This window comes from Oenanthe melanoleuca, chromosome 4A (assembly GCF_029582105.1).
Source record: "Oenanthe melanoleuca isolate GR-GAL-2019-014 chromosome 4A, OMel1.0, whole genome shotgun sequence".
Lineage (NCBI taxonomy): Eukaryota > Metazoa > Chordata > Aves > Passeriformes > Muscicapidae > Oenanthe > Oenanthe melanoleuca.
In genome coordinates this window covers 12,293,776-12,304,351 of record NC_079338.1, presented here as the reverse complement: position 1 = coordinate 12,304,351, position 10,576 = coordinate 12,293,776, and the positions used below count along the sequence as shown (strand labels likewise).

The following is a 10,576-nucleotide window of genomic DNA, read 5'->3' as shown; positions in this document are numbered from 1 at the left end:
GCAAGGAATAGGGCAGTGGCTTTCCCATTTTATCTGGGAGATGGGATCAGCCCCCTTACACAGGCAATGCTGTTGTGGATGCAGTGATGTTCTGCACATTCTGTCTCTCTGTGTTCACATTATGGGCAGTTCTGCCAGGACTAATAGCCTATTTCATTCTCAAATGTGTTGTCAGTGCTAGGAGCCCATGGGCTGCATGGGAATCCCCCAGCCCTCAGAGATGGACAAATCCTTTCTGGAGGCTCCCACATGTTGTGTGTGCACGTGGAGGGCAGGAAGGGGCTGTGTGTGGGTGGATCCTCCTGGCCCAAGAGCTGCAGTAGAAAACCACAGAGATATTTGTTTGAATTTCCTTTTTCTTGCTTGCTTCATTTTTTTTCCCCCCCCACTTTTTTTTTTTTTGGCTGTCTTGTTACTCTCTCCTGATTTACTGCATGTGCTCACGTGGCCTTGGAAAGGGGGGTTCTCAAACTGTTTTGCTTCCAAAAGGAAAAGAAGCTGGCAGGCATTCTTATTTCAGTTCTTGAGTTATGTAGGTTAAAGCCTCCCAGTGGGAAAAGGGAGATATGAGAGAGCAGATTGCTGGTGGTGATACTCACAGAAGGAAAAGGGAAAAAGGAGCACAGAATTCTAGAGCTGCATCCAGACAAACGGGAGACTTGAGGTAAGTTTTCTATCTGCTTCAGGACATCATTTCCATGGATTGGATTCAATTTGTGCTGGAATGTCTTGTGCCTGCAGTGAGAGTAGGAATGAGGAGCTCAGAGCAGATCCTAAGTTGATGACCAGAGCGGGGGGGAGTGTGTTTGTCAATGTTCTCTGTAATGCAGTGATGCTGTGGTCCCTCTGCTAGCAGTCAGGGAGGTGGGTAATCTTTGTGACTGGTTCTGAGATTTCAGCTTCTGTGTGTTAAAGTGAAGGGCTCAGGACATGAAGGTGAAATGGGACTCCAGACCCTCTCTGAATGTTTTTGTTCCCAAACAAAAAAAAAGCTTTCATTGAGTTTAGGATCTATTTGAATACAGAACGTGGGTTTATGATCAACTATTTGTGACTTTAAATGCCAGCACTGCAGGAATTCCCCTGCTGAATTTTCATTGTTGAGACAATGTATTTAAAATTAAATTTTTGGCAGTATACCCAAAGTAGTATATTGCATATTTTGCATTATTATCAAATGATAAGCTGCTGTACATTAAACTGTTGATACAGAAAAATATGTTTGAAATGATCAGTTACCTTCTGTTAAATGAGAAATCATTGCCCAAATCTGTTGTCTTGGTGAAAATTTCTGTTATTTTAAGGGCTCCTTGAGAATTCTTAAATGCCTTTTGGTTCCACAAAAACTTAATTAAAAATTAATTGTCTCTTTCTAGTCTGTAAAAACAAACACTTGGGTATGATATCTTCTTCACTGACTTAGAAAGTCTTAAAGTTTGCAAAATGTCCTGCTCAGAGTGCAGACACAAGTTGTTGAAATGCAACAGACAGACATGCCAATCAGCTCTCTTATTTTAATTGCTTTATGGCTACATTTCCCCTCCTGAAATCCAGTCCTGATATTTCTAAATGAATGACACACAGTACTGCTAAATTCAGTGCTTGCCAGGACTGAGTTTATTGCTTGTGTCTACACTGAAATTCTCTCTTTTACTGATCTGATTAAAGGTATCAGGAAGGAAGGAGATGCAGATATGTTTCAGAAGGACACTGACAGTTAATGCCATTTTGCAAACCCTTTTGGAAAAAGAAAGAAAAGAAAAAAAATCACAGCTTGCTTTCCTAACAGTCCTGTTAAAAGGCTGCTTTCATGCCTGTGGAGTCCCAGGAGACCCTCAGCTGTGATGTACCTGATCTCCACTGTTGACTGCTGCCTTTTTATATTATTTTAACTGCTCAGAGTGCTGGAAATAGCATGAGAAAACTGAGAAAAGGATCATGAGGAGCTTCAGTGTGGCCTTTGGGTCACAGAAGTTCCCAAAGTGTCTCCAGCTCCTGAGTCCATAATCCTTCTGTTCTGCTGGCCACAGAAAGCACCATCTGTAATCCAGATAAACCCCAGCTGCTCTCCTCTCTGCCAGGCTAATTAAGAAGTGCTGTGACCTCCCTAAGGCTAATTGTGTCCTGTCAGTGGGATGGAGGTAAGGAGTTCAGCAGGGCTGCCTGGCATTTCAGCACTCAGCTTACTGATACAACTTCAAGTGGTTTTTATTTTATTGCATCTGTGTGATTTCAGAGCTAAGACAGCTGCAGAGTGCACATCTAACACAGTTTCTGATCTGCAGGTGGGGGATGTGATAGGAAAGTGCTGCCAGCCCATGAATTTCCTGAAGAAACTCCCTTTCCACCAGCACCAACATGCAGAGCAACTACTCCCTGGTTGTCACCACCAGGGAAAGTCTCCAAGTCCTGTCTACAGCCCTGACAAACTCATCAGCCGTGTCACACCCATCCCCTCCCTGTCCCCTCACCTCTTCAGATTACCAGTTTTCACTCATTCCAGCCCTCTTCTCTGCAGTTTTTGTTCTTGGCTTGGTTGGCAACAGTGTGGTGGTCGTGGTGCTGTGTCGTCACACTGGCCCCAAGACAGTGGCTAATATCTACATTTTCAACCTGGCTGTGGCAGACCTGCTGTGCCTGGCCACCCTCCCCTTCTGGGCCACCTACTATGCTCAGGGATACAACTGGCTCTTCGGGTCTCTCATGTGCAAGATCTCCAGTTCTGTCCTGTGTCTCAACATGTTTGCAAGCATTTTCTTCATCACGTGCATGAGCGTGGACCGGTACCACGCCATCGTCCATCCCATCCACTCCCAGAGGAGAACTCCAAAACAAGCTTATTTTGTAGCACTGGTTGTGTGGGGGCTGGCCTGTTTGTCCTCCCTCCCAACTTTTTATTTCAGAGACACTCACTACGTTGAAAGCCTGGAGGTCAATGCTTGCATTATGGCCTTTCCTTACGAGAACTACGCAAAGTGGTCCGTGGCCACCGCCTTCCTGAAAAACACCCTCGGCTTCTTCATCCCCTTGGCAGTGATCACCACCTGCTACATCTGGATCAGGAGGCACCTGCTGAAAGCACGGCAGTTTGGGAAAAGCAGCCAGAAGAGGGACAAAGTCCTAAAGCTGGTGGCTGCTGTTGTCGTGGCCTTCCTGATTTCCTGGCTGCCGTTCCACGTTTTGACGTTTCTGAACGCTTTGGCTCACATGGACATCATCGACAGCTGTGAGGTGATGGGGCTCATCGACACAGCGCTGCCTTTTGGCATCTGCATGGCCTTTGCCAACAGCTGCACCAACCCCCTGCTCTACTGCTTCATTGGCAACCAGTTCCAGGAGAAGCTGCACCGCCTGTTCAAGAGCAGAGTTCACCAGCTCAACAGCCACCGGGAGAGCTCCTCCAGGAAGGGCAGCTGCCTCAGGGATGCTGAAACCCCCTTGGGCAAAGAAGGGCAGCCTGAGTCTTTCCTCTAGGCACTGGGGTGGGATGTGGGGTGATGCCAGTGCAGGGTCTCTCTGCACTGGTGACATTCCTCTCTCCTCTTCCCTTTGCTTTGTGCCCATTCGTTCACCAGCTGTTTGAAGGAGAATCTGTTTTTGTCATACATGGGGATTTATTCCTCCTTCCTTTTCACAGCAAGAACTCAAGTTTACACAGAGGGAAGGTTCTGACAAATAACTACATTGATGTAATTTTAAAAATCAGCTTTTTTTGTATGGTTGAGATCAGGCAAGTGTTAAGTGTAACACAAGAAGTCTGAATATACTGAAGGACCATTACACCATAGCTACAATTGCATAGGTGCTGAGTATTAGGCCCTAAACTGATTTTCTAAAAAAGATTCTCATTAGAGAATGTGTAAATAAAGCAGTGCAGATACTTCTGTACCAACCTGTAAGAAAATGTTTTGACATTTATTTTGTATATTTTAATTTTTTTTTAAAATAAATGACTAGAGATGTATATAAAATGCATCAGATATACTTCTAGCTTGTTTCAGCCTGGGATCCTGAGAATGTGTGGAGACACATTTCTGCAGACTGCTGAAGGTGGGAGGGTATTCTTATGGGAAAGTGAAACCACCCAGTGCATTTTTATACCTTTCTCATAGCAGGTAACATGTCCACAGGCCAGATGGTCCTTTCTTTGATTCAGTGTGGTCACTTGTGACAAAAATGCTGCAGGAAGTGAACATGCAGTGTCCCACTGCTCCATGGGCATGCTGAGCCCCACACACTGTCCAGCAGCCTCGTGGCAAGGACTTGCTGATTGTGTGGGCCTTCTGCATTTTAAATGTCAATTACTAATTAAAATTTGGAGTACTGCACACAGAAATCCTGACTGACTCTGTCTTGTCACCCAGAAGCAAAACCGTGGTGTGAGTTTACTCATTTTAACTAAAAGAATGAATGAGAAAAAAAAGTATTTGGGAAATACTGATTCTATTTTGAGGTTTCTTTTGATTTTTTTTTTTTTTTAATTTTATTTTGGTGGAGAGATACTGGTCCTCTTGGACCCTTTGATAGGCTCAGCCTAAAGGATGGGTCTGTTTGCACCTTTGACCATTGCCTGCAGGTTTTCCTGCAGGTTTTCCAGATCTTTTTCCACAAGATCATTGGTTTCAGGGAATCGTCTCTGCTGAGTTACTCCTGAGGCTTGCATTCACAGTTTTGATCCAGGGGTCAAGCCAGCCTCCCTGGAATTCCCAGCTGGCTGGAAGCCATGGGAACCTGGTGCAGGTTCACTTCTCTGGAAGGGTAGGGCTGAGTTTCTCCACTGGATTTTACAAGAAATGTGCCAGTCTCAGAGAGATGTGAGATGAAAAGTTGGTGCAGAACTTGGCAGGACAGGGCCTGACCAAAAGTAACCCTTTCTCCCTGTCCTGCTGTGGTGTGCTGGGGTATGTGGCTGGAGAGATCCTTATCCCTGAAAGGGGCAGAGCTACTAATGCAGCTCCCCTGGAATGTTTTTGTTGAAAATGTTCCGAGGAGCTAATGGTGTCTGGGGCGTTGGATCTTTCTGGAAGGACAAACTGTTAATTGCTTAGCAATGAGGGCAGCAATGCAGTTGTGCTACAGCAAAACAAACCAGCACACTCAGAAAATCACCAGGTGTTCAAGGCAGCAAACTCAGAGGGGTAATAAGAGGTTGTGGAAGCTTTTTACCTTTCCTGCAATGCAGGTTAGTAATGAACACAAGCGGGACATTAATTGATGTCCCTGGAGTCTCAAAACAAAAGTTAACCTGCACCATCTGACCCCTGTGGTACCTGTGCTGTACCTGAGAGGAGGCACAGGCTGAACATTCTGTGCATGTCAGGTTGGACCTGCTAAAAAACAAGTGTTGAACAAGGATCTGGTGTGCAGACTTATGCTGACAGGGAAATACTACAGCAATCTGAAATCCAGTTGCATTTACAGCTGTGAGAGGCTGGAGAAAATGAGAATAAAGTTTCCCAAGGAGAGAGCAGCAATGCAGCATCTCCCACTGTTGTGGGACAAACTCAAGTCTGGCTGCTGGAGGGCAGGGATTGAAAACCACTTGAGGCAGCTGCACCCAGTGCCCCTTTGCTAGAAACAGGGGAACAAAAAAAGGGTGTTAAATGTGAGGTGAACTGAGAGGGGAGGAAAATTCTTTCTTTCAAAATGCAGTTTCAAAAGAAGTCTGCCCTGAAGGTCATATTCTGCAAGAGTGACAAACTGAGTGACCCCAGTGTGACATTTTTGTTTGCTAGATCTGCCTTGTACCTCTGATAGGTCATGAATGTGAGCAGTGTGGTTAAACAAATATCCCAAAAACTCTGTCTCAAGAGAGGGGAAACAGGGGAGGTGCTGTATCAAGGATTTTGCTTTATTTTTAGAGCAAACTGATTAATGTTGAGCTCTAAGAATTTCTTCCATCATAATCAAGTTCTCATGAGATTTTTGAGGGACTGTTAACAGAAAATGTGTGTGTGGGAGGGGTTTCACAGTTTCTGCATGTTGAGTTTATTTTTTTGTGTTTTTCAGCGAAAGAATGTGGATGGAAATTTAAGCAGATTTTTTTTTCCTTGCAATTTAGAAGCTTCTTTTTTTCCTTTCAAGAGAAAATTTTTCTGAGATTTGAAAATTATTCTGATAGTTGTGCAGAGGTGCAACCTCAGTCAGTTTGTCATATCTCCCACCCTGGTCTTTTGTGTTGCCTTAGGGTCTCCTAAAAAATGCAGACTTCTCTCCATGGCAGGAGTCCTGCAGCCCTTTTATGGGATGTGCAAGCCTGGACCTACTCAGGTCAGCCTGGCCATCCCTCAGCACCCACCCAGACTGTGGGACACTAGAGCCATTCTCACAGTTTTGGCAGGGACTTTGTTAGAGTGTGTGGTCACTTTGGGTGGCCCACTCTATGAGTGCAGAAAGATGAATTCATGAGCTGCCACTGGGTTTTGGCTCTGCTGTGGTGCAGCAGTGTCAGTGGAGGGGGAAAGCCTGCTGTGGAAGGGGTGTTTTGTGATGTACCAGATGGAAATCCTGATGGGTTTGGAGAGGGGAATGTCCTGGAGCACTTCTGGATCTGTCAGATGCTCTTTCCCCAAAGAGAGATTGAAAGGATGGTTTCCTACATGGGTCAGTCTGATGTATTTGCTCAGCAAAACCTGTTTGTGGCTTCCTTTTTTTAGCTCTAGTAGATTGCTCTCACTGAAATGATTGCTCAGACCACTTTGAGCATCCCTGAGCTGACTTGACTACACAGCTTCAATGTACACAGCAGAAAAAGCCACTGGCTTTTTTATTATGAGCTAGTGCTGGGTGGCAAGCTAAAAGTTTTGTTTATGCAAGATATACAATAAGAAATGTTTGGTACAGCATGTTCTCCCTGAGAAGTCAGCACAGCCTGAATCTTGTGCTGGCACCCACTCAGCACACTTGGCCCTGCCAGATTTTGAGCAGGAATATCATCCTGCCACAGCTTGGCTTTCTTTCACACCTCCCCTTGTCCTGCCTGAAGGGCAAGGAGGCGCCACAGAGCAAGTGAACTGCTCATGTTTCCCTGTGAAAATGAGGCTTTTGGATATTCTGAGTGGTCCTGGCAGGAATGCAGGAAATCTGAAGCGTGGGGATTGAGGAGGTCTGGAAGCCTTGCTCCAAGCTGGCAGCCTTGCTGATCTCATGTGAAGGCTCCTTGCCATGGAGGAAAATGCCTGCTGTTGTTGGGAAGGGCTGCTCCATTCCCAAGGTCCTGGGATGTGCTTTCCTCACATCTGCCACGTGCAACAGAGAGGGGCTTGTTCCTGTGCCCAGGGGCTCTGCCAGGAGAGGTTTTGAGCCTCCCAGGCTTTGTCTTAGCAGGTACCTGCCTACAGAAGGAGCCCAGGCTGCTGTCTTCAGCATCCCACATCCTCTGGTTTGGGTGCAGTGCTCAGCCCAGGGTGTGGCTGTGGCAGGGCATCCAGTGAGTACCTGTCTGAGAGAGGATCTCCCTCCTGTTTGCCAGGTTTCATTAGAACCAAAATGGGAAAGAAAAAATAATATTAAAAAGGGCTAACAATTTAGATTTGTTTGTTGAAAACAGTGGGGTCCTGGAGTGGAGTGTCCCAGGACAGGGAGCAAGCCAACCTCTCTCATTGCCTCCTTAAAATATTTACTTTCCACTTCCTCTTCAGCTGAGGCAGAGCCTGGATTTGGCACTGTAAACTCTGGACAGAACTCAGTTAATTCTCAAAACACTTCACAGGGACAAAGCAGAGGGATATGGAAGTGGATGAGCAGCATCCTGACATTAATTTCTCCACCATGAGAACATCTGAACTTGCCCCCATCCCCTCTGACAACCTGTAGCTCTTTGGAGTAAGCAAACCTAAAATCACAAAGCTCTGCTTCATCCCTGTAACACAGGCAGTTGTGGGAAGCCAGGATCCAGTGTGATTTTTGGCTTCCAGTGTTGTAAATTTAAATAAGAAAATCAACAACTGCAATAGTGCAAATGTGGCTTATCTGACACAGCTGTCAAGTCTACATGACAGACAGCTAAAATGGAACAGAGACAAGGCTGTCTCTGGAAATCACACCTTGCAACAAATGTAAGAAGAATTTCTAACAGGAAGGGAAATGGTATAACCATTAAATGCATTTAGACAGAGATGTATTGGATAGAAGAGATACAAGTACTCTTGAACCATGTGTGGGACAGCTTGTATGCAATGGAATAAAAAGCTGTCACGCTCATATAATGTATCCATGAGGAGAGAGAAAGCCAGCATTTAATTATTACTGTTCAAACTTGGGTTTAACTGTGTTTTCTGCATTCCCCTGAGGTTGTGCTATGAATCTGTCTGCTCACACATACTGCAGTTCATTCATGGTGGGGGAGGTGCATGCATGTGGATTTGTTTGCTGGGCTGGAGGCATGGGACTGGGCTGAAGGAATCTGTCTGTGCCCTGAACTTGGCCCTTTGTGCCATCACCATCCCAGCCCCAGCACTCTGGGTGCCCCACAGGCCAGGGAGCAGTGCCATGCCCAAAGCCTCCTCCAACAAGCACAGCAAAACCTCTGCAGGGGCAGGCAGGGCAGCACTGAACAGGAGCTCTTTGCAATGACAGGAAAGTGAAAACCATGGGGACAGAGTGTGCTCAGTGTGCAGCTGTGTCATGGCAGGCTGGAAAACATGCAGCAAGCACCCAGCCTGTGGAGAAAAGGAGCACTGCAAGAGGGGATGTTTGTGTGACACTCAGCTCCTTAGGGCCTTCACTGGCAGGGGAGCACGGTGAGTTTTCTCTGTAGATGCTGAGCAGCATCACCTTGTGGTTTTTGACTTGCTCTGGTGAGTGCTTGGAGGAGTTTTACACACAGTGAAACAGATCTTATGAAACTCATGTGCTCCATCTCACCCTGCAAACACCTCCACTGATCACAGCTGGATTTCTTCCAAGGAAGGATTCTGCAATTTGTCTCCCTATACATATCTCTGTCATGATTATGAAACCCTTTTTATCATAAAGTGCTGAGTGTCCTTGTATTAGTAATGCTGCTCAGCATTTCGGTGGTTGGGAAATTCTGAAAGGCTGTAAGATAAGTACAGTGTGCAGAATTTGTTCTTCAAAGTGATTGTGCTTCTTTGCAAGAGGATTCCTCCATGTGCATTAAGTGTGCAATAAAAATGTTTGACAAAGGTCTGCTTAAGAATGTACTTCTAGACCAAGAAAGACTTCATAATGTAATCAACATGTTTAATAGTGAAAAGATCCATTTTTCTTTTAAAACTGTCCTAATAGACTGCTGTAGTTCAGTATATATGGGCTTTTACAAGGTAAATTATACAACCCAAGGGAGTTGTTTTCAAGGACAAATCTAAGTAAAAAAAAACTTTATAGTATGACACTAAATATGCTGTATTAACTGGGTAAAGCCCTGTGGACATGACTGGCACTCAGCCTGGGATCTGACAGTCTTTCATTTGATTTTATTCTGATCTTCCTCCCCTGCAGGAATGCAGAGATTTTTCTTTCACCCACTGGAACACCCGGAAAAGAAATTACCAGTCAGAGTCAGGAATGTTTATTCCTTCAGCTCTGAGTCAAACATGAATCTGAGCCATGACACAACAAGCTGCTTTTCTAGCTATCTTTACTCTGAGGTTTGATACTTTGCAGGTAACTTTAGGATGAATGAGGAACACAAACAGATAATGAAAACAAAAGGTTGTTAATGTTGGACTCCCCTGTAGCTAATTCAGCTGCAGTAGTGCCCAGAGCAGTCTTCATGCTGAAGGCAGGAGCAGATTTTATCCATATCCAAGCTGGGTGGGAAATGATGTACTTGTTGATTGCAAAGACAGCACTTGGGTTAAGCAAGACTCCTGTAAGGTATGCTATCAGAAAAAAAAATCCACCCTTAAAAAAATGTCAGAGATTCATGTGGAATGAATGGGGTGGATTCAGCACAAGGGTCTGTTGAAAGGCTCTGCATAATTACTGAGGAATGTCCACAGGTTTTCCTCGGGTCCCAGGGCAGGTGACAGTGCTGAGGACATGTTGCAACACGAGTTAGGAGCAGCTGGAGACACGGGAAGAACTGAGAGGTTGATCCCAGAGCTCCCTCCTACTGTGGATCCTGACACAAATCTTTGTATATGTTCATGATGCCACCTGTGCCTGTCCTGTAACCTTTGTTGTAACATACCTGCAGGTGTGCAGCAGTGCTCAGACCAGCTGAGCCCATAATAAATCGGGCAATGCTGGCAGTTGACACCTAAGCTATCAAACATTTCTTTTGGCCTTGCTTCCTTTCTGTCTCAGATAAAATATTTAATGACAATACGTAGAGGAAATCTCTCTTCAGCTTCACTGGGGTCTGAAAGCTTTCCTGTTACTCATTTGAGAAGAAAAATACTCCAGAGGAGCAGAGGTGCTAAGTCAGAGGCAGAGCAGCACAACAGGGACAGACAAGAAGTCACCACTTTCCTTTTCATGGGGATGTCCCTAGAGCTCCCCAGAGAAGCTTTTCATAAATCACCCTTTTGCTGGCTCACATTTACCAGCTCTGTAAACAATCTTCATTCTTTGCCTAGCAAGAAGCATTTACCTGCTCTGTAAACAAATT

The 10,576-nt window shown here is 45.3% G+C and overlaps 1 protein-coding gene across 1 annotated transcript; it reads left to right on the top strand.

Annotated features, from left to right (window-relative positions):
- Positions 1-385: 385 nt before the first annotated feature.
- AGTR2 (angiotensin II receptor type 2) lies at positions 386-3,975 on the top strand. The gene is made up of 2 exons (XM_056491348.1): positions 386-664; positions 2,286-3,975. Exon 2 carries the CDS (start codon positions 2,359-2,361, stop codon positions 3,472-3,474), a length of 1,116 nt encoding a protein of 371 aa, XP_056347323.1. The 5' UTR covers positions 386-664; positions 2,286-2,358; the 3' UTR covers positions 3,475-3,975.
- Positions 3,976-10,576: the final 6,601 nt, after the last annotated feature.